Below are 24611 nucleotides of genomic sequence, written 5' to 3' on the forward strand. Positions count from 1 at the left end.
TGGTAGAATGCTGTTCAATGCAGTCCCAGGTTCCTGGGAAGCTAAGGGAAAAGGTCCTGTGACCCTGGAAGTCTGGTGGCAGCCTAAACATAAAAGCTGTGTCTATTTATTTTAGAATAGTAACACTCAATTCTAGACTTCCTACCACCCATGTTTACAGGACTGTCTGTATAATCCAATCCTGTGAGAACGTCTGATGTTGGATTATTGACCTGCCTTTCCAAACGGGGAGGTGCTCAGTCAGTGGCCGACATGTAGTAAGTTTTAGACTGAATAAAAAGCTCACACAACTCCATCACCCATTATTTTAGGCCTCAAATAATGAAAACCCAATTAGACATGTGTTTACTGCTGTCCTTACATACATTTTCAGGGTTTAACTACAAACTAGCAAGCCTTTGGTACAAATTTCAAAATTAAAACATCACACCAGTCATCACATTGCAAAGTTAGGAACAACAAAAGGCATTTCAACCCCAACAACAAATGTAGCAGCTTGAGAAATCAGTATACTGTTTTAGAATATTCTTTATGTAGAAATGTCACAGTGTTTACAGCATGTAAAAATTCTTGTAACTATTTTCACATGTTAGCCAGATGACTCATCTTTCCTAGGCCAAGAATTTGATTGACTGTTAAAAAAAGAAAAAAAAATTCCTTGATTAACACAGAATGTTCGGGAAATCAGGCAAGCTCATATTCAAGTGCTAAAAGGTCAGCAGGGGAATGTGTGTACACATATACAACTATTAAACTACATGTACATATACATATTAAACAATTTTACATGGTAAATAAAACCACTTTCAGAGTTCCAGCACAAACATTGGCAAGAAAATATCATAAATCACTTCTTAAAAATAATCAGATGACCTTATATAAATTCCAAAGGCTTTAACTTTTCAAATTACTTTCATTATATATACATATTGCATATATAATTGATATAATGACCCTCAATGTTAACAAAGGAAAAGTCTCCAATAGCAAACTTACCTCTACTGAGGCTAGACAGCTAATAAAAATAGCAAATTGTCCCCGGATGCAAGAGCAAGTTGGACATACTGTTTTGAGGAGGGACATTTTTAAAGCAACACAAAACCTTTGTGTTTTGTTTTTTTTTAATGAGCTCTAATTTTGAAGCATGGGAAGATCTACAGGCATTTAAAAATACTCTGTGGGTTACATAAAACTGGCAGTTTGCTACACTCTGAAGAGTGGCATTAACTGCTCATCCAAGATCCAGTGCTTAGTGGAGATGGAAAAGCACCTCAGCTCAGCCCTTATTTATAGACCAGAAATCCTACCATCTAAACAAGGACTAACTAGCATGTGCCGGTCACCCTGAACGTAAAAACACAGGGTGGCATGCAAATGGTTACAAATGAACTAACTGCATTTATGAGGAGCTCAAATAATGTAATTCTGCCCAGTGCTGGTAGCTCACACCTATAATCCTACTCAGGAGGCTGAGATCTAGGGACTGTGGTTCAAAGACAGCCCAGGCAGGAAAGAATTTGAGACTCTCCAAGAAACTTCTCATAAAAAGCTTGGAGTAGCATTGTGGCTCAAGTGGTAGAGTACTAGCTTTGAACAAAAAGAGCCTCAGGGACAGTGCCCAGACTTGAGTTCAAGCCCTGGGACCAGCAAATACACACACACACACACACACAATTCTGTAGAAGGATAAAACCATAGTCCAACAAATTACCACCAGGAATTGGGTACTTGCAATGGCGGGGCGGGGAGGCACAGACTAATGAAGGGGAGAAGGGTGGGTGGGAAAATGCAGTCAAGAACTCATGGTACACACCACAAAATTAAGAAAAGCAAGGGAAGGGTGAAGAGGGGGCCACATGTACTCATAAACGGCTTTGTTAAATGGCACTTCCTTTGTGAAACTAAAAGGTAATTTAAAAACTATTTTAAATGAAACAAGAATGGGATCTAACAGTCCCAACAGTTCAGCAGATTTGCAATTAAGGATCATAAATGGCCAAGGGTTAATTCCAGGTATTGCCAGGCAGCTAGCTCACCGGGGGAGAGGGGAAAGAACCCATGAAGTGGGAGGAGGGCAGCAACCCTGCATGGCAGTTGCTCAGGGCAGGCCTGGCTATTTATAACTTCCGGGTTGTTTTCCCCTCCAGCAGCCACCTGAACCCTGGACTGCTCTGGCTCCAATGTAATTGATTCATTTAAAAATTGGACCACAGGTTCAAAAGATCATGAGTAAATAACAAATGAAGTCCCAAAGCGCTTACTGTAACCGCTGAGGCAACCTCAGACTTAATGCAATTGAGGATTCTACTCAGATTGCTGAGTTAGTATATTCTTAATTAGTATCATAATTTTCCATATAAATGTCTTCAAGGTAAACCACACGGAAGGCCATAAAAACTGCTTTAAAAATAAAAAAGTGGGAAATAAAGTTGACACTTTATTATAACTAGGTCTACCAAAGTAATTTATTAAACACTAGAGTAAGGTGAATTAATGCCAACAGTTTCTGTTGTGTATTTTACCCTCAGAATGCATTCTATTTATTTTAAGGACAGAAAACTTTGGAAATGATGGACAGTTTTCTAGGCTAGGCTGTGGAAGAACCAACTGATGTAGATCTGGGGGAAAATGTTGAGGAGAGAATTATGTTATCAAAGCTGAAAGCCAGGAAGACAGAACAGTAGCTGTGTTATGTTTTAAAAGTAGATTTAAGCTATGAAAAGCGTAGAAGAAAACAGGAAATAGGCAATGATATCTAAGAGGGAGAAGGGAAGAGAAAGAAGAGAATGGAAAAGAAGGAAGAAGAGAAATGTGTCTTCTGGGCATCTATGACTCATGCTTTTAATCTTATCTACTTAGGAAGCTGAGGTCCAGAGAAGTGAGCTTACAAAAGTCAACTGAGGTAGAAAAAGTACTGAGATCCCATCTCTAAAATAACCAGCAAAAAACAAGAATGGAAGAAAGCCTCAGGTGGTAAAGCACCTATCTAGCAAGCAAGCACAAGATCTGAGTTCCAACTCAGGTAGAAGAAATTTAAAAACACACTAATAGAAAATTGCCATGCATTATTTAAACACTCAGTAAATGTGTTCAAATCCACTAAAACTTAATTTTTATCTGATTGTAAAACATGTTACAGAAGTGTTGTTTTGTAGCTATTAAAACAGTATTTTAGGGGCTGGGAAGGTGGCTCAGTGGTAGAGCGCTTGCCTTGCATGCCTGAGACCCTCGGTTCTATTCCTCAGCACCACATAAGCAAAAAGAAAAAAGCCGGAAGTGGCACTGTGGCTCAAGTGGTAGAGCGCTAGCCTTGAGCTGAAGAGCTGAGGGACAGCGCCCAGGCCTAGAGTTCAGGCCCCAGTACCGGACCCAAAAAAAAAAAAACAACCAGTATTTTAATTACTGCTTTTGGTTTCAGGATAACAACCTTAACTGCATGGGGGGGAAAAAAAAAAAAGCTCTGCTCCACCAAAGAAAACCAGATGAGAGTTGATGGCATAGAGCAGAGGGCCTGCCCAGCAGGCTCACCACCAAGTTCAAGCCTCGGTACCGAAAAAGGAAGGAAGGAAGGAAGGAATTATTAGAAAAACATTATGCCAAAACCCTAATAAAACTGATTGGGGCAAATACAGCCAAGTATCACTTAGAAATGAGGACACAGTCTGAGAAATGCAAGCATCACAGAATGTACTTACACAAACTAGTCCTGCTCTGATTAACCACCAGGCAGGCATCTTTCCTAAGACCACTAGCATTAATGTGTTCCTTGTTGGGGAGCACATCACTATGCAGCACCTGGGTATTGGCAACAATTCTTTAAAACATTAGATGAGGCTGGCCATGGTGGTGTACACCTGCAGTCCTAGTATGTGAGAGGCTGAAACAAGAGGATCCCCAGCTGAAGGCAGTGTCTACCACACAGCAAGACCCTGTCTCAGATTTAAAACAAAAAAGACAACAGATCCTAGAGAAACAGTTAATGAGAAACTAGACAACATGTGAACAGCATCAAAATAACACCTACCTAATACTTTAAGTCATAGGAAGAAAATCATACACTGAAGGGACTAGATGGTTAACACCCAATCTAATGGTCACTTTCAACATCATTAATGGGAATCTAAATATGATATGTTTTCTGAGGCAATGCAGCATTTGCTATTCAAATTTGTGAATATAATTTCCAGTTTACAAGAAATACAAAGGATGGAATACTTGCATAGAGTTAAATGTCATCAAGACAAAAAAATTAACAAAACAATGAATAAATTCAAAACAAATATTTTATAAGAAAACAAGAGATTTAGGATAACAGAACCCAGGCACTGGTGGCTCACACCTGTAATCCTAGTTACTCAGGAGGCTAAGATCTGAGGATCCAGGTTCAAAACCAGCCTGGGCAGAAAAGTCTGTGAGATTCTTATGTCCAATTAACCACCAGAAAACCTCAAGTAGAGCTATGGCTTATGGTGGTAGAGTGGTAGGTCGCCTTGAGCGGAAAAAGCTCAGGGATAAAGCCCAGACCCTGAGTTCAAGCTCCACAACTAACTAAAAAAAAAAAAAAAAAAAAAAGTTAACAGAAATTAAATACACAACAACCACATGCAGATGTTCCTGGGTTATGTAATTTTGACACTTTGGACCAACTTGGTAAATATGAACATAATCTGGGTCTGAAGATAAAAAATGCATACTAAGGGGCTGGGAAGGTGGCTCAGTGGTAGAGCACTTGCCTTGCATGTATGAGGCCCTGGGTTTGATTCCTCAGCACCACATAAGCAAAAAGAAAAAAGCCGGAAGTGGCGCTGTGGCTCAAGTGGTAGAGCGCTAGCCTTGAGCTGAAGAGCTGTGCGACATCACCCAGGCCCAGAGTTCAGGCCCCACGACCGGACCAAGATAAAAAAAAAAAAATGCATACCAAAGGAATAGTCATTGACTTTAAAAAATGGGAAAAATACTAGTAAACATAAAACTAGTATGTGTATACATCACATTAAGTCCAGTTGCTATCAATGTAAAGTCCTTTTCTGAATTTCTCAAGGACAGAGACAAGTTCTGTGTAGGACCTTTCTTTTTGGGAGCTTTCTTTCTGGGGCTTGAACTTGGGGCTTCGTTTGCTCAAGGCTCGTCTTCTTACAGCCCAGCCCCTCTTCCAGCTTTTTTGAACAAAATGACATAACAAGATTTTGCATTGTTCAAAATGCTTTTTAAATCATGAGTTCTTTTGAAAAGCCTATTTTCACTTGAAATTGCACCTTTACCTTGAAATGACAAGTATCAAAATCTGACTGTCAGGGGACAGATAGCAAACTTAGTTCCTAAAACAGAATGGCACTTATTTTTTGTAAAAGGAAAACTCATCCTTCAGCTCTTTCAGTGTCTTCAGTTTTAGTTCCACTGTTCAGATGGTTGAACTGGTAGAGGCATTTACCAGGCAATATCATATAAATCACAGTACTTTGAAATGCACTGGAGACAAAAGAAAAGTCAAATTGTTTCTCTCCCTTCTCACAACACAGAAGAGCCTGCCCATCTGACAAGGAATGACAAGAGAACAAGAACGATCTCTACTTTGTGAAGTTTCTTTTAAAACACTTTTGAGAAACGACCAGTGTCTATGGCTCCTGCTTATCATCCTGGCTACTTAGGAAGCTGAGAATGGGAGGTTGCAGCTCAAGGCCAGGCCAGGCAGAAAAGTCCAAATGATTCTATCTCCACAAAAGTGGCTGGATACGGTGAGAGGCCTGAAACCAGCAGGTTTCTGTCTATACCCAGGAAGGACATTTACCTCAAAAATAACTGGTGAAGACTGGGCCTGGTGGCATGTGTGTGAGGCAGAGTACCTCCTTGGTAGGCACATGGCCCTGAGCTCACGCTGAGTACCACCAGAAATGCATAGTTACGATGGTGATTTATTTCTATGCCCCAAAGGATTTTTTTCACATTCTCTCTCTACCCCATATTAAATTCTTTCACACACAAAGAATAAATGAAACATAATTCCTTTCAAAAGCCCAGAATTTAAAAGGATAAAAAGTAATCAATTTGAAATATTTTTGTTTTTTTCTGGTGCATATAACATCATGCCCACACATGAATTTTACCCGGTCCCTGGCAGGGTAGGCAAGCACCCTACCATAGGGCTCTACCCCAACCCTGCAATGTTTTCTTTGTCATGATTCTTCTTTCAGATTTTGTTTTCGCTTTAATAAGTACCATATCAAACCAATTACTAAAAACCTTTACTACCTCCAAAATTCCTCAGTGAGGTCAGCTTAAGTTGTTAAGGCTTCTCTCTGTAGTCTTTAATCAGAGGATTTAATCAACTTCTAACAGATCAAACCCTCACTTCCTTTGATGTTTTATCTTTTGAAGTATTTACACTTTATCTATAACACTTTTCTATTATTAATGAGCTTAATAAATTTTCTTTCCTTGGAAGTCTTTCTCTACTTCCCTATCCCAAATCTTTTAGCTGTCAGTCATGGCTAGTCATAGCCTCTTTTGTCCTAGTAAAGAAGAACCAACATTCAAACTAGCTTGCCCTGGCATTTTCCTAATCAGTCCCTGACCTGAACATTTAAAATCCTCAAGGATTTCTCAATCCAAATACATAAACTACAAAAAAACCCAAAGCTTCTGGAATCAAAACATAACCACAAACCAAAGTTATACCAAACTAGGAACAGATATGTCAACCAACTGTTGGCAAATACATCAAGAGTTTATTTTTCCTCACTTGTAGGCAAAAAACAAGAGCAATGGGCTGGGGGTTGTGGCTCAGAGGTAAAGCATATACTTAGTATATATGAGGCTCTAGATTCTGTCTTCACCACGGTAAAAAAAAAAAAAAAAAAAACAGCAGTAAGATTAAAAAAGGATAACTTCTAATTGATAAAGCCCGAGTGTTGTTTCCTACTGGCCTGGAAAAGAACCTTTTGAGGCGTTGTTCACCCTGAATTCCACCCTGCTTCACCCTCTGAAAGACTTCTCACACCCGTAACAAGTGACCCATCCAGAAGCAGCCGCACAGAACTTATGGACTCAGAACCCAATGTCTGAGAACTGCTCCAACCATCCAGGGTAAAGACAAACCCACCAAAGATTGTTTGCCATTTTTGTTAACACACCAAGGACCAATTCCTGAGGGTTCCATTTAATGCTTTATCAACCCCAAAAACTATGACTGTAAAGGTGCCATGATCTAGTTTAATCCACAAGGTTTTCTCCCCCTGATGAGTGGCCAAGTAATGGGACATTTAGTCTCATTTCTTGAAAGCAAAGAAAGCATCCACCTTTCCCTCCTTTCTTGGGATACTGCACAAACTTCTTTTTTAGAAGGATTTTGCTGCCAACATAAGAAACACCAAGAGATTACAACAAAGCAATCACAATTAAAAAGAAAAAAATCAAAATTTAATAGACATAATAAACAACCTGTGTTTTACGCTTTCAGGGATGATGACAAAACAAAAGTTTTCTTGGACTCATTTCTCTACTTTATGATATTTTTTTGATTTTGGTGTTTTGGGGTTTTTTTTTTTTTCAGTTTAGGGATTGAACCCAGGGTTAAATACATGCTAGGCAAATGCTATACCACTGAACTACAGTCTAGACCTATTTCTTGAGCACAAACAGGAAAAGAACCCAAAATAAAGACCATCACTGCTGCTGAGATATTTCAAACATTAAATTCAAGTGTTCAGTTGTAACTTCAACTATTCCCGCCAATTTTTGACCGATTTATTCTTATAAAACTCCTGCTTATCAAACTGTAGACTAGAAAATAATTGTATGTAGCAGTGGTACTCACTGTGTCACCCACAACTTGTGGGTGGGGACAGGAGGGGAAAACTGGGTGTGAGGGAGAGTGACACTGTCCAGAAAAAGAATGCACTTCATTACCTGACTAACGTAACTGCAAGCCCTCTATAGATCACCTTTATAATAACAAAAAATTAAAATTAAAATTTTGTAAGGAGGGGAAGGCTTGAAATGGGGTAGCGGGTATAGTGCAGAAGAGTTTGTTTAATATAAGCACATTTGTTTAACAAGTGCAAAGCCTTCAGACACAGCAAGCTGGAAGCGTGAAGAAAGAACATCTAAAGAGAAGGGGCATACCATACCCTTGCTGGACATTTTGGTAAGAGAGGACCTGAAACAGAGAGGGGAGGAAAAAACCTGCCGATTACCAAATCACAAAGCACACTTATCTCCCGGGATGTACTATTTTTAAAAGAATCACCATTGGTGCTAACCACAGTAACCTAACTTTACAATTCACTGGATGAATTCTAAGCCAATAAAAGTAGCTTGGGGGGCACTATTTGCTAACTTTAGGGCTAAACTGCAGCAACTCTTTCAAAGTAGTTGGTCAAAAAAAATCTTTTCACAATACACTAGGAACCTAGGTTAATAAGTACTTACCATATAACAGCCCATAAGGAAAGCAGCATTTGCTTGTTTTCTCTGATCAGAGCCAGTGAAATGAATAATTTTCTTCCTTATCATTGTAATGGACTGCATTAAAAATGAATAGTGGTTAGTGTATTTTCTTTTCAATTGTTAATTTCCTAAAATTTTACTTTGTGACAAATTGGTTATAAATTCCAAATCTCACAGCACATCAGCATTCATCTTATCTAGACCTCTGAGAAAATTAACATGGTGAACTCCCCACCACACACACACACACACACACACACACACACACACACACACACACACACACTCTACAAAATGTCATGCAACCTTCCTATAAAAGATATTCTGAATCAGAATGAATTGAGCAGAGAGTAGAGAGGTAATAAGTAGGTATATGCTCAAAGCTACGTACCTCTGCGGCACTTCAAAGACAGGCCTGTGGAGCATTTAACTATGGCCAAATACTGACCTTCCCCAGGGATGCCCTATAGTGCTGTTTTTGAAGGGCAATGATGCCACCCTCATAATATGATCCACAACTCATGACATAGGAAACTAAGTAAGTACCCTAACATCTAAACCCAACGGGAAAAAATACAAGAGGCTAAAATAGTGATGGGAGAAACTGCTCCCTTTCCCACTGTTAGGTTTTTAAAGAAATCTATTCTAGAAACCAATAAATCAAAAAGTTATACAGAACAAAGCAAAAACAATCCATGTGAAAGCAGGGCACGGTGGCTCACACCTACAATCAACCCCAGCTACAGGAAGGTCTGTGGTTCTAGGGAACCCTAGATACAAAATGGGACCTTCTCAAAACACAACAAAGCCTGTGGTTTGCAATCCAGACAGCAGGTGACCAGGGCAGTGGTGGGCTGAGGCTGCAACTGAAGAAAGCCTTCAGTGAACTCTTCTTGGGTTATAAAGTTTCTCTTGATCTGCTAAGAAGAGATACTACCCACAGGGATCAAATCTCTAAAACTTCGTTCATGCTCTGGACATACTTATTTTGTTGCTGTTTTCTATTTTTTTTGTTTTGGTTCTAGAGCTTGAACCCTGAGCTTTTGTGCTCAAGGTTAGTTCTCTACTATTTGGGTCACAGCTCCATGTCCAGCTTCTTGGTGGCTAATTGAAAATAAGAGTCTCATGGACTTTATTGATCAGGCTGGCTTTGAACCTTGATCTGTAGATCTCAGCCTCTTGAGCATCTAGGATTACAAGCATTGGGTTGGACATATTTCTGTATACATATAGCTGGGGTATAGCTCAGTAGTACAGAACTTGCCTAGCATGCATAAACCTTGAGCTCTATCCCCAGCATCAGAAAAAAAAATCAACAAAGTTAAAATTTTAAAAACAAGTTTTAACATTAATGGAGCACAGCTTCACTAATGCTGAGAAGCCATCAGCTCAGGAAAGGCTGGGAACTTGGGACAGGCAAGGCTGCTGTCTGCCTATGTTTTAGTGTCCCATGGTGAATGTAAACATATGCTCCTTTCATGCTTTATGCAGAGGGACAGACCCAAGTTCATCAAAACAAACACAAAGCCCAATCAGCCATCTAGTAGCATAAGCAGAACACACTCTCCACGGAACTTTCTTTTTGTTCAGTTTCGTTTTGTTTCATCACTGTTAACTGATAATGTGCCAGTTGCGTTAGAGGGTCAGCATACTACAGTGGTTCCACTAAATTATTTAGGGGTTGGTTCAAACCCGTTTTGGTTGATGCAAAGGACAAAAGCCCAAAACAAACTAGGCATGAGAGCAGACAACACACATACAATATGGAACTCTGGAAACTAAAGTACAGAAACAAAAGTTGGGAAGATTATTTTTAGCTTCCTAATAACTCTGTGGGAAACAAAAGATCTGCTACTGGCAAATGGAAAAAGGGGAGGGAGGGAGGGATTCAAATGTACAAGGCCATAAATCTTTACATTCCTATTTAAGACCGCTTAGGGAAAAGAAACAGCCTCACTGTATCAATTTATAGTTGATATAATTTGATGCTGTGGGAGGGGGCTCTTCTTTACTCATAAATTTTTATTTCTTTTGGTTAGTTGTCTAGTAGGTAACCCATTGAATATCAGTTGTTTCTTAAGTTCCTACAGTATTTCCTACTTAACTAGTTATACTAAGTTGGAACTTCTAGCAAGCAGTATAGAAATACTTCTTACTGTGTCTGACCAATAATTCAAGTGATTTAAAAGAAGCAAAGTAATACAACATTCAACAAGCTACTAGCCCTTGCTAGCATCTCTTCTTAACCATGTGTAGAGGGTCAGAGTGAAGAGTCACATGTAGTCCGATAATATGGGGATTTTGAGACAAGGAAGAAAGCATAGCCTATTTAATCTTGCTATTTTCCTTACAGTCCTTTATCAGAATGGGGGCAGAAAGAATAATGACCATACCAGGGAAGAATTTCTCTTGTTTGTTTCAGCTCCCAGTAAGGTCAGACAATAAAAGGCTTGTTTAATTTACCAGTTTCCATTTTGATTTTGTAAGGATTTGAGCATCACCAATTCAAACCAGAATCAGATAACCCAAACGTAGGGTGGCGGGGAGGAAAGTTCTATCCACACTCTAGACAACAGAAGCTGGGTGTGATGCTGCACACCTGTAAGCCCTCCTAAAAACCTCAAGGCCAGCGTAGGCTGTACAGCATGTTGGAGTGGTACATATCAAGACCCAGTATCAAACAAAACAAAACAAAAATCAAGGGGAAAAATAGCTGTAGAAAGTACATATACTGTGACTTGAAAACAACAAAAAAAAAATCGTATCTTAAACGTTACTTAAAATGAAACTTTGATGATGCTTTTAAAACATCCCCAACACTCATTAGTTCAAACTTTTTATTCCTTTCTCTTCTTTTTGAGTAATGGTCTTAAGGTCTCTAAGTCCAGGCTGCCCTCAAACTTCTGCCCCGGCATCCTGAGTGAGGGGAGGGAGCCTACATCACTGAGATGCATCCCCAGCCTATGAAACTGTTTGTGTGCCAGTACTGGGGCTTGAGCTCAAGGCCAGAACCTCTTGCTTCGCTTTTTTATTCACAGTTGGTGCTTTACCGCTTACTTGAGCCACAGGCTTCACTCCCTGTTTTAGTTTTGGTTTTGCTTTGTTTTGCTTTTGCTGGTTAATTGGAGAGCAGAGTCTCTCAGATTTGTCTGGGCTTTGCCTGCCAAGACCACAACCCTCAGCTCTCAAGCTCCTAAGTAGTGAAGATTGCAGGCATGAACCACTGGCACCCAGCTGTGAGCCTCTGACACCCAGCTGTACTTTTCTATTTTAAGGGGAAAAAATACTTTCAATTTCTTTTTCACTTTTCAAAGTCTTTTAAAGGAAGATAGGTCTCCTTTACTCCCACCACCAAGATTAAGTGAACAATGATTATTTAAGTCAAATCTCTTAAGTAAAAAGAGTTTACCTTGAGCTTCTTATTTAACTTGCAACAGTATCTGTAAACCATTGCCAGATTGAGTGGTCCAAAATCTGCGTAGAAACTTGAAAAATAAAAACATGTATGTTCTAGGTGCTCTGAACAGAAAAGTCATTTGTAGAAACTTGAAAAATAAAAACATGTATGTTCTAGGTGCTCTGAACAGAAAAGTCATTTGGGGATCTCTAAGATCAAACTATAAGAAGAAAGAATATACCATACTAAATTGATACAAACCACACCATTCAAAAGCACAGCCCTAATAACAGAAGGTACACTCTGATAAGGGATACCTAGTTAAATCGTTAACAACTGAGTGGTAGTAAGTAAGTGGTAGTTAAGTTCAACTACAAAGTAGGAGTCTCTGGGGTCCAACCCAGAATCACAGGAAGTCCACAGTCCAAACCTAACAACTTCCATATTGACACATGTACTGTGCACACCTTAATAGACCTCACTGAAGCACTGAAATGCACATGACTGGAATATCAAATGTTAAATGCTTAAATGCAGAAAGGTTCTCCCCACCCCCACCCCCAAGATCTGCTTTATTTTGGTGCCAGTACTTGGACTCAGCGCCCAAGTGGCTGTCTCTTTAGCTTTTTGCTCAAGGCTGGCACTCTACCATCTGAGCCACACCACTACTACAGGCTTTTGTTGGTTAATTGGACTTTCCTGTCCTGACTGGCTTTGAACCACCATCCTCAGACCTCTGACTCCTAAGTAGCTAGGGTGACAGATGTGAGCCACCAGCACCTTGGCTCTAAAACTCTGTCTTATACCAATGGTTAAAAAGAAAAAAATCCTCCAGCAGCGGCCCAAATGATAAGAGCAATCAAAAGATTTGTAATTTTCCGGAAGCTGCTTTACAAATATACCCTTAGATTCTTCAAAAGAAAAACAAAAGCTACATCTGCTAAAAAGCAGTACTTACTTCTCATATTCAAGTTCATTATCTATGCTGAAATAATGTTCGCTTGCGGCACTCTTTGGTCTGCTGTAGAGAATGGCAAAACAAAGGCGATCTGCAATGAAAAAATTGTGATGTTCCTTCCTTCGGGTTATGAGCAAGCTTCTTATCGCACTCCATAACTCTTCTCAGGTGAGGGCAAAACTTTGGGTTATTTTCCATGTAAATTTGAGTTGTCAGAGGTAGCAATAATAAAATTCAAAACAGTTCAGCTTTTTAAAGGATAATAAACAATTTTTATTTTATTATTTTTTTGTGCCAGTCCTGGGGCTTGAACACTGGGCCAGAGTGCTGTCCTGAACAGCCTCACATTACCACCGCTTCAAGGCTACTGTTCTACTACTTGAGCCACAGCTCCACTTCTGGCAATTTTGGTAGTTAACTGGAGGTAAGGGTATCAGGGACTTTCCTGCCGCGGCTGGCTTTCAACTGCGATCCTCAGATCTTGGCCTCCTGAGTAGCCAAATGACAGGCGTGAGCCACCAGTGCCCGGCATAAACATAAACCAAATTTCTATGGAGGAAATTGCCTTTAATTTTAATGCAATGATTTAGTTCCTGAGGGGACCTCTCATCAAACTGGGAACCCTCAATTCCCCAGGACTGAGAAACTTCAGCAACCCACTGCATGCACTGCACAGCCACCCACCTCCCCAAGCTGACCTTTGCCAGCCAGCACCCTAAAGCTTAGCAAAAGAAGTACCAGTAAGGGTTTTTAAGAGAAATTGCTTGAAACTATAGAACACAACAAACCATCTGCACATCAACTCTGTTCAGGGAGTCGCTCCTTTTCAAAGAAATTCTTAGAACCACTATTTTGCTGTAGAAAACTTAGGTCAGTTAGTTACTTGACAACAGGGGCCACAGGGGCTTCTCTGAGGGCCTGGCCGGTGTCCATGGTGGACCTATGCAGGCTGTTGGGAGGGAGCAGCACAGGATCCTCCTCCTCCACTGCGCCCTCACCCCACCCCACCCCCACCTCCACCTCTGCGCCCTCACCCCTCCTCCACCCCCACCTCCACCGCTGCGCCCTCACCCCACCCCACCCCCACCTCCACCGCTGCGCCCTCACCCCACCCCACCCCCACCTCCACCGCTGCGCCCTCACCCCACCCCACCCCCACCTCCACCGCTGCGCCCTCACCCCACCTCCACCGCTGCGCCCTCACCTCACCTCCACCTCTGCGCCCTCACCTCACCTCCACCGCTGCGCCCTCACCTCACCTCCACCTCTGCGCCCTCACCTCACCTCCACTGCGCCCTCACCTCACCTCCACCGCTGCGCCCTCACCTCACCTCCACTGCGCCCTCACCTCACCTCCACCGCTGCGCCCTCACCCCACCTCCACCGCTGCGCCCTCACCTCACCTCCACCGCTGCGCCCTCACCTCACCTCCACCTCTGCGCCCTCACCTCACCTCCACTGCGCCCTCACCTCACCTCCACCGCTGCGCCCTCACCTCACCTCCACCGCTGCGCCCTCACCTCACCTCCACCGCTGCGCCCTCACCTCACCTCCACCGCTGCGCCCTCACCTCACCTCCACCGCTGCGCCCTCACCTCACCTCCACCGCTGCGCCCTCACCCCTCCTCCACCGCTGCGCCCTCACCTCACCTCCACCGCTGCGCCCTCACCTCACCTCCACCGCTGCGCCCTCACCCCACCTCCACCGCTGCGCCCTCACCCCTCCTCCACCGCTGCGCCCTCACCTCACCTCCACCGCTGCGCCCTCACCTCACCTCCACCTCTGCGCCCTCACCTCACCTCCACTGCGCCCTCACCTCACCTCCACCGCTGCGCCCTCACCTCACCTCCACCGCTGCGCCCTCACCTCACCTCCACCGCTGCGCCCTCACCTCACCTCCACCGCTGCGCCCTCACCTCACCTCCACTGCGCCCTCACCTCACCTCCACCGCTGCGCCCTCACCTCACCTCCACCGCTGCGCCCTCACCTCACCTCCACCGCTGCGCCCTCACCTCACCTCCACTGCGCCCTCACCTCACCTCCACTGCGCCCTCACCCCACCTCCACCGCTGCGCCCTCACCTCACCTCCACCGCTGCGCCCTCACCCCACCTCCACCGCTGCGCCCTCACCTCACCTCCACTGCGCCCTCACCTCACCTCCACTGCGCCCTCACCTCACCTCCACTGCGCCCTCACCTCACCTCCACTGCGCCCTCACCCCACCTCCACCGCTGCGCCCTCACCCCACCTCCACCGCTGCGCCCTCACCTCACCTCCACCGCTGCGCCCTCACCTCACCTCCACCGCTGCGCCCTCACCTCACCTCCACCGCTGCGCCCTCACCCCACCTCCACCTCTGCGCCCTCACCTCACCTCCACCGCTGCGCCCTCACCCCACCTCCACCTCTGCGCCCTCACCTCACCTCCACCGCTGCGCCCTCACCTCACCTCCACCTCTGCGCCCTCACCTCACCTCCACCGCTGCGCCCTCACCTCACCTCCACTGCGCCCTCACCTCACCTCCACTGCGCCCTCACCCCACCTCCACTGCGCCCTCACCCCACCTCCACTGCGCCCTCACCTCACCTCCACTGCGCCCTCACCCCACCTCCACTGCGCCCTCACCTCACCTCCACCGCTGCGCCCTCACCTCACCTCCACCTCTGCGCCCTCACCTCACCTCCACCGCTGCGCCCTCACCCCACCTCCACTGCGCCCTCACCTCACCTCCACCGCTGCGCCCTCACCCCACCTCCACCGCTGCGCCCTCACCTCACCTCCACCGCTGCGCCCTCACCTCACCTCCACCGCTGCGCCCTCACCTCACCTCCACCGCTGCGCCCTCACCTCACCTCCACCGCTGCGCCCTCACCTCACCTCCACCGCTGCGCCCTCACCTCACCTCCACCGCTGCGCCCTCACCTCACCTCCACCGCTGCGCCCTCACCTCACCTCCACCGCTGCGCCCTCACCTCACCTCCACCGCTGCGCCCTCACCTCACCTCCACCGCTGCGCCCTCACCTCACCTCCAGCTCTGCGCCCTCACCTCACCTCCACCGCTGCGCCCTCACCTCACCTCCACTGCGCCCTCACCTCACCTCCACTGCGCCCTCACCTCACCTCCACTGCGCCCTCACCCCACCTCCACCGCTGCGCCCTCACCTCACCTCCACCGCTGCGCCCTCACCTCACCTCCACCGCTGCGCCCTCACCTCACCTCCACCGCTGCGCCCTCACCTCACCTCCACCGCTGCGCCCTCACCTCACCTCCACCGCTGCGCCCTCACCTCACCTCCACCGCTGCGCCCTCACCTCACCTCCACCGCTGCGCCCTCACCTCACCTCCAGCTCTGCGCCCTCACCTCACCTCCACCGCTGCGCCCTCACCTCACCTCCACTGCGCCCTCACCTCACCTCCACTGCGCCCTCACCTCACCTCCACTGCGCCCTCACCCCACCTCCACCGCTGCGCCCTCACCTCACCTCCACCGCTGCGCCCTCACCTCACCTCCACCGCTGCGCCCTCACCTCACCTCCACCGCTGCGCCCTCACCTCACCTCCACCGCTGCGCCCTCACCTCACCTCCACCGCTGCGCCCTCACCTCACCTCCACCGCTGCGCCCTCACCTCACCTCCACCGCTGCGCCCTCACCTCACCTCCACTGCGCCCTCACCTCACCTCCACTGCGCCCTCACCCCACCTCCACCGCTGCGCCCTCACCTCACCTCCACCGCTGCGCCCTCACCTCACCTCCACCGCTGCGCCCTCACCTCACCTCCACCGCTGCGCCCTCACCTCACCTCCACCGCTGCGCCCTCACCTCACCTCCACCGCTGCGCCCTCACCCCACCTCCACCGCTGCGCCCTCACCTCACCTCCACTGCGCCCTCACCTCACCTCCACCGCTGCGCCCTCACCTCACCTCCACCGCTGCGCCCTCACCTCACCTCCACTGCGCCCTCACCTCACCTCCACCGCTGCGCCCTCACCTCACCTCCACCGCTGCGCCCTCACCTCACCTCCACTGCGCCCTCACCCCACCTCCACCGCTGCGCCCTCACCTCACCTCCACTGCGCCCTCACCTCACCTCCACCGCTGCGCCCTCACCTCACCTCCACCGCTGCGCCCTCACCTCACCTCCACCGCTGCGCCCTCACCTCACCTCCACCGCTGCGCTCTCACCTCACCTCCACCTCTGCGCCCTCACCCCACCTCCACTGCGCCCTCACCTCACCTCCACCTCTGCGCCCTCACCTCACCTCCACCGCGCCCTCACCTCACCTCCACCGCTGCGCCCTCACCTCACCTCCACCGCTGCGCCCTCACCCCACCTCCACCGCTGCGCCCTCACCCCACCTCCACTGCGCCCTCACCTCACCTCCACCGCTGCGCCCTCACCTCACCTCCACCGCTGCGCCCTCACCTCACCTCCACTGCGCCCTCACCTCACCTCCACCGCTGCGCCCTCACCTCACCTCCACCGCTGCGCCCTCACCTCACCTCCACCGCTGCGCCCTCACCTCACCTCCACTGCGCCCTCACCTCACCTCCACCGCTGCGCCCTCACCTCACCTCCACCGCTGCGCCCTCACCTCACCTCCACTGCGCCCTCACCTCACCTCCACCGCTGCGCCCTCACCTCACCTCCACCGCTGCGCCCTCACCTCACCTCCACCGCTGCGCCCTCACCTCACCTCCACCGCTGCGCCCTCACCTCACCTCCAGCTCTGCGCCCTCACCTCACCTCCACCGCTGCGCCCTCACCTCACCTCCACTGCGCCCTCACCTCACCTCCACTGCGCCCTCACCTCACCTCCACTGCGCCCTCACCCCACCTCCACCGCTGCGCCCTCACCTCACCTCCACCGCTGCGCCCTCACCTCACCTCCACCGCTGCGCCCTCACCTCACCTCCACCGCTGCGCCCTCACCTCACCTCCACCGCTGCGCCCTCACCTCACCTCCACCGCTGCGCCCTCACCTCACCTCCACCGCTGCGCCCTCACCTCACCTCCACTGCGCCCTCACCTCACCTCCACCGCTGCGCCCTCACCTCACCTCCACCGCTGCGCCCTCACCTCACCTCCACCGCTGCGCCCTCACCTCACCTCCACTGCGCCCTCACCCCACCTCCACCGCTGCGCCCTCACCTCACCTCCACCGCTGCGCCCTCACCTCACCTCCACCGCTGCGCCCTCACCTCACCTCCACCTCTGCGCCCTCACCTCACCTCCACTGCGCCCTCACCTCACCTCCACCGCTGCGCCCTCACCTCACCTCCACTGCGCCCTCACCCCTCCTCCACCTATTGGATGTGGTCACCCCGCCCTCAGGACCCCCGCGGGGCGGGGGGGGGGAGAGGAGGGAGGGGCAGAGGAGGGGTGCGGAGGGGGAGGATGAGGGGTGAAGAGGGGGAAGGAGGAGGGAGGGGGGGAAGGAGGAGGAGGAGGAGGGAAGAGGAGCAGGAGCAGGTCCCGAAGGCGGTGCTGGGCGCGGGTCCCTCGGGCTCCGCAGCGCCTTCAGCTCACCGCCCGGCGACCTTTGCCCTGCGCAGCATCCTGGCTGGGAGCTCGCACAGGCGCCGCCGTCCCACGCGGGCGGCCCGCACCCGCACCCGCACTGATGCCCAGGGTCGCCGGGCCAGGCCCTGCACCGCCCCAAGGGCCCCACCCGCGGGCCTCACCTCGGATCACCTCGGCCACCACGGGGGCACGCGGCCGGCCCGGCTCGGGACTCCTGCGCATCTGCCAGGCGGCGGGAAGGCGGGACGGCGCGGACGGGGAGGAGGCGGGGGGGGGGGGGGGTGAGGACCAGGGAGGGCAGGAGGGAGGCCGGGGGGGGGGGTGAGGACGGGGAGGGCAGGAGGGAGGCCGGGGGGGGGGTGAGGACGGGGGAGGAGGACGGGGGGGGACGGGGGGGACGGGGAGGACGGGGAGGGCAGGCGGGAGGACGGGAGGACGGGGAGGGCAGGCGGGAGGACGGGGAGGACGGGGAGGGCAGGCGGGAGGACGGGGAGGACGGGGAGGGCAGGCGGGAGGACGGGGAGGACGGGGAGGGCAGGCGGGAGGACGGGGAGGGCAGGCGGGAGGACGGGGAGGGCAGGCGGGAGGACGGGGAGGGCAGGCGGGAGGACAGGGAGGACGGGGAGGGCAGGCGGGAGGCCGGGCGGCGGCGGCCGGAAGCCGGAGGTTCCGACGCGGTCCCAGGAGGGCGCGGAGGGGACGCTCGGCTGCCTGCGCTCCGACCCCAGCCCGCGGCCGCCCGGGCCAAGGGACGTCTCCGCGCCCGGCGGGGCGCGGCCCCGGCGGGGACGGGCTGGGGACGGGCTCGGCGAGTGACGCGGAGCCGGCTGGGCGCCGCCCTCCTCCCCCCCTCCCCCGCCGGCCTCGCCGGGCCGACCTGGGCGCCGCGGCCACCAGGGGCACTGCGGCCAAGCGCGCGCAGCCCGGGCTGGAGCCCGCACCCCGGAGCCCGCACCCCGGAGCCCGCACCCCGGAGCCCGCACCCCCGACGCTCGCACCCCGGAGCCCGCACCCCGGAGCCCGCACCCCCGGAGCCCGCACCCCCGGAGCCCGCACCCCCGGAGCCCGCACCCCCGACGCTCGCACCCCCGACGCTCGCACCCCCGGAGCCCGCACCCCCGACGCTCGCACCCTGGAGCCCGCACCCCCGACGCCCGCACCCCGGAGCCCGCACCCCGGAGCCCGCACCCCCGGAGCCCGCACCCCCGGAGCCCGCACCCCCGGAGCCCGCACCCCCGACGCTCGCACCCCGGAGCCCGCACCCCCGACGCTCGCACCCCGGAGCCCGCACCCCCGACGCTCGCACCCTGGAGCCCGCACCCCCGACGCCCGCACCCCGGGGTGCAGAGAAATGGTCAGGGACAACACGTAGACGCTGCGTTCAAGCCCCACCACCGACAAAGTAACACATATGCTCCCGAGAGAGGAGGCGCACTTGGATCGGGAGCTCCAGCCCGCCTTGGAGAGCAACAATGCCCCATCTCAAATCCAAAGAAAGGATTCACGATTTACCATGACAATGTTTGGATAAAAGGATAGGGTGGTCGGATACAGAAGCCAAGACGAAAAGAAACTCAAAAACAAACAATTGAGTGATGTGTATTATGCAGATTATCACCTCAAGCGTAAAATATTATACTCGAAGCCACACTGATCTATACCTGATGGATCCAATTAATGAAAGAGTACATCTTTCTCAAAAGCTAACTAACACTTGCCTGGCACCGGTACTCATGCCAGTAATCCTAGCTACTGAGGAGACTGAGGTCTGAGGAATTGCAGTTTGACACCAACCCAGCAGAAAAGTCCCCTGGACTCTCCAATTAACCAGCCCATCTCTCCCCCCGCAAGTCCCCCCCCCCAAAAAAAAAGCCTGGACTGCTAGACTGAAGGAGACGGAATCGAATCCCGTGGCAGAGAAGCACCTGTGTGTATGGAAAAGCCTTGCTCTTGCTCAAGACATGGTCCAAGCCAAGTCTCAGAACAAAAAACAAAGGGGGGGGGGGGGGAGATGGGAGTGAGGTCCAACTCCTCCCTGCTTTGCATGTAGACTGAACTTAGTGGCCTACAACCAAAGCATAAGGGATGAGAAAACTTTACAAAGGATAAATACAGCAAATGCTACTTTCACCAAATGACCACAGTTAATAGTGGTGCCACGTACCCCACAGGATAAGGTAAAAGGGCATTTCACCTACGTGTCACTCGAAAAGATCAGACAAACTCAATCTGAAGAACATTCTACAATATTAGTTTTGGTTTTGGCCCAGCACCCAAATACAAAAGAAATAAAATTCTAATTACAAATTGAGCACAAGTTGGGGAGAAATTCTACTTTCAGACAAAGGAAGGACTGTGTGGAAATGTTTCCAAGGGAGAAAGGTAATCAATATCTGTCTCAACTTTCTTGGCAATGGATAAAACCAAGATTTACCTTCCGAAGTATTTTAAGCATATCTTAACTGCCTTACCAGAAGTTCTTACAATACTTCAACTCTCTCCTAACCATATTTAGGCCATGTGTTACAATTCTAGGCCACAGGTCATTTGAAGTAAGTAATTTTTCTTTAGAAGAACTCTTACGAGAGATTTTAAAAGCATGACCATGCCAGTTTGACCGTGGGATGTTTAAATGGCATAGAAATGGATATGTATTAAAATGTAATGGAAACCAGGGCAAGAGATAAAGATATTTCACACAAAAAAAGTAAGAAGAGTGGCCTATAAACTCATGAAAAAGGCATTCCACATCTACATCAGGGAAATGCAAATTAAAACCACAATGAAATAGCACTTTATACACCCACGTAGAATGACTAAAATTAGAATGGCAAGATGTAGAACAATTAGAATATTCCTACACGGCTAGTGAAAACATGGTATTAATATTCCATTCATCTAGGAAAGGAGGACCCTGGAAATAAGGGGCCCTCATGCTGTTGTTGGGAGTTATGAAAACAGGATGAAAAAAACTTAAGTAGCTAGGCACTGGTGGCTCACTCTGGTAATCCAGCAGAGAGACAACAACAAACAACACTGGAACGATCACATGATCTAGGAATCTCACTATTGGGCACATGTCCAAAAGAAGTAATATCAATACTCTGAAAAGATATCTGTGCTCAAGTCATATTTACAGCAGCACCATTTACAATAGCCAAAATATGAAAGCAACCTAAGTATCCACAAATGGTATAACACATAAAAGAAAACCCTATTCAAACTGGGGACCAGTACCTGTAATCCTAACTACTCAGGTGGCTGAGATCTGAGGATTGCAGTTGGAAGCCAGACCAGGTAGAAAAGTCCCAGAGACTCTTATCTCCAATTAACCACCAGAAAACCAGAAGTGGCACTGTGGCTCAAAGTGGTAGTGCTTTGAGCAAAAGGGCTCAGGGACAGCACCCAAGCCACAAGAGGAAGGAAGGAAGGAAGGAAGGAAGGAAGGAAGGAAGGAAGGAAGGAAGGAAGGAAGGAAGGGAGGGAGGGAGGGAGGGGAGGGAGGGAGGGAAAACCCCATTAGAGCTGGGTGCTGGTGGCTCAAGACTGTAATCCTAGCCACTCAGGAGGCTGAGATCTGAGGATGATGGTCCAAAGCCAGACCAGGCAGGAAAGTCCATGAGACTTATCTCCAGTTAAGCCCACAAATACACACAATTATATTAGTTAAAAAACAGAAGTATAGGCTGGAATGTGGCTTAGTGGTAGAGTGCTTGCCTAGCATGCAGAAAACCAGAAGGAGAGTTGTGTCAGTTGCAGCATCACAGGTGGCACTGAAAGACAAAAGTGAAATAAACAAACCAGGCACAGAAAGTTACTGTCAAAGAAGCAGAGAAAGTAGTATCCTTACTAGGACCCAGGAGGAAGTGAGGCGGGACTTAGGGTGAGAGGAAGGTTAATAGGTACAGGATCAGTTCAATAGGAATAACTTGGAGGAATAGTATCTGTATTCTATAGTACAAAAGGGCAACCATAGTTGTGAACAATTATTTCAAAACAGCCAATAGAGATGGATTTTAATATTCCCAACACAGAATAGAAAATGTCTGGGATGACAGACATGCCAGTTACCCTGGTACAATAGTATATCCGTTATCCATCTGTACTGATATCGCCACCAGTAGCCCACAAATACACACAATTATATTAGTTAAAAAACAGAAGTATAGGCTGGAATGTGGCTTAGTGGTAGAGTGCTTGCCTAGCATGCATGAAGCCCTGGCTTCTATTCCTCAGTACCATATACATAGAAAAAGCAGGAGGTGGCACTGTGGCTCAAGTGGTTAGCCTTGAGCAAAAAAGCAAGCTCAGGGACAGTGCCCAGGCCCTGAGTTCAAGACTGGAACACACACACACACACACACACACAGAGCACAAAAAGTATAATGAAAAGGGACCCTAGAAAATTTCTTACACATACACATTCTCCCTTTGGCCCAATCTTTTCATCTCTAATCACATACCCAAGAGAAAATAAAACATTCATCCAAAAAAGAACTTGCACACAAAAATTCTGTAGCAGCTTTATCATAGCTCCAAGTCTGTAACTTGAGAAGAAAATGGGTAAGGGTAATGTTGCAGTGGATTCACAGGGAGGAACACTAGTCCAGGAAGAAAAAGAGCCAAGTCCTGGCAAGCAAGATGCATCTCCAAAACACTGTGCTGAGCACAAGCAGACACGGGGGTTCACAGTACAGGATCCCACATACTGAAGCTCCGGAGTAATAGAAACCACACAGGATATTGCTTGGAGTTAGGAGCTGCCTGACTGGAAAGGGACCCAGAGGGAACTTCAGAGCAGAGGCCCACAATTTGAACTACACTCACAATTGTGTATGGTTTTAGTGTATAGCAACTGTACTGTTAACATTTAAACAAACAGGGTAGGGGTGTAGCTTAGAAGAATAATGACTGGATGCTGGGGATATGGTTCAAGCAGCAGAGTGTCTGCCGAATGTGCAGAGCAGAAGGTCTCAACCTAAACCTACCTCCACAAGAAAAAGAAAGAGGAAGGAGGAAGAAAGGAAGGGCAGGGCTCTAGACATTCACACAGTGAGACCAAAGGAGGACATTCTAAGGAGAGGGTCCCATAGGTCAACAGCTAGGTGCCTATGATCATATAGAATGATATCTATGCCAAGTGCTGGGGGCTCATGGCTGTAATCCTAGCTACTCAGGAGGCTGAGATCTGAAGATAGGATCCTAGTTCAAAGCCAGACTGGGCAGGACAGTCTTTGCAACTCATCTCCAATTAACTACCAGAAAACCAGAAGTAGAGCTGTGGCTCAAAGTGGTAGAGTGTTGGCCTTAGTGAAAGAACTAAGGGCTACTCGGGAAGCTGAGATCTGAGGACTTCAATTCAAAACCAGGCTGGGCAATAAGTCTGTGATACTCTAAATAACCACTAAAAAGCCAGAATGCAGCTGTAGCTGAAGTAGTAGAGCTCTAGCCTTGAGCACAAAAGCCCAGGAAAAGTACCCAGACCCTGTGAGTTCAAGCCCCAGGATGGACACACGAGATACACACACACACACACACACACACACACACACACACACACTCTGTTTTTCATTATATCATGCACGCACGCACGCACACACACACACACACACACACACACTCTGTTTTTCATTATATCATGGCAGGACACACACACACACACACCCTCTGTTTTTCATTATATCATGGCAGGACTTCCAGGGAAGCCTGACCGGGAGGGAGACGAGATAAATGGCTCAGATAAGTGACTTCCATTTTAGATGATCAGTCAAGATTCTCGGTTTTTCTCAACAATAACTATTAAAGGGCACAAGCCTGGGGGGAGGGGGGAAAGCAGAGCCGGGGTCAGCACTTCTGAGAAGGAGTAGGAGAAGTTGGGGTGTGCAGGAAAGACTCTCCTCTAATCCAGCCTGCAGCCTGAGACCTTTACTTCAGGCCAACTTTTAACAGCACAGATTTTCACAGTGGTAATATTAGCTCTGCGGCAGCTGACTGGCCTGCGCAGGCCTGTCCTCAGCTCTACAGGAAGCAGGAGGCCAAAGGATGGTAAGAATCTCTGTACGCTTTGATTTTGAGGGCAAAAACTTTGCTAAATGTCCCAAATTGACAGAACTGTGAGCTGTCTTAGAATGGAAAAAGGCATTTAAATGTATGTACTTCAAGACATAGCTTGTCCTAATATGAAAAGGGAAATTTTTTAGAAGTCACGAAAAGGCCAGGAATTTTAATGTCAAAATGAAACTTACATTTACTATCTAGTTTATATGTCAGTCAGTGTCATTTA

General features: G+C 48.9%; 1 protein-coding gene across 8 annotated transcripts in view; it reads right to left on the bottom strand.

Moving 5' to 3' along the window:
- Positions 1–24611, bottom strand: part of Cdc14b (cell division cycle 14B) — a 103798-nt gene that overhangs the window by 49968 nt on the left and 29219 nt on the right. For all 8 annotated transcript variants that reach the window (XM_042665592.1, XM_042665597.1, XM_042665593.1 and 5 more), the window contains exons 2-4: positions 12801–12891; positions 11855–11930; positions 8428–8520 (exon numbers count right to left, since the gene is read on the bottom strand). In XM_042665592.1, the coding sequence (XP_042521526.1) occupies positions 8428–8520; positions 11855–11930; positions 12801–12891 (260 nt within the window). The remainder of the gene's footprint in view (positions 1–8427; positions 8521–11854; positions 11931–12800; positions 12892–24611) is intronic.

This window comes from Dipodomys spectabilis, unplaced genomic scaffold (genome assembly GCF_019054845.1).
Source record: "Dipodomys spectabilis isolate Male_0828 unplaced genomic scaffold, ASM1905484v1 ptg000335l, whole genome shotgun sequence".
Lineage (NCBI taxonomy): Eukaryota > Metazoa > Chordata > Mammalia > Rodentia > Heteromyidae > Dipodomys > Dipodomys spectabilis.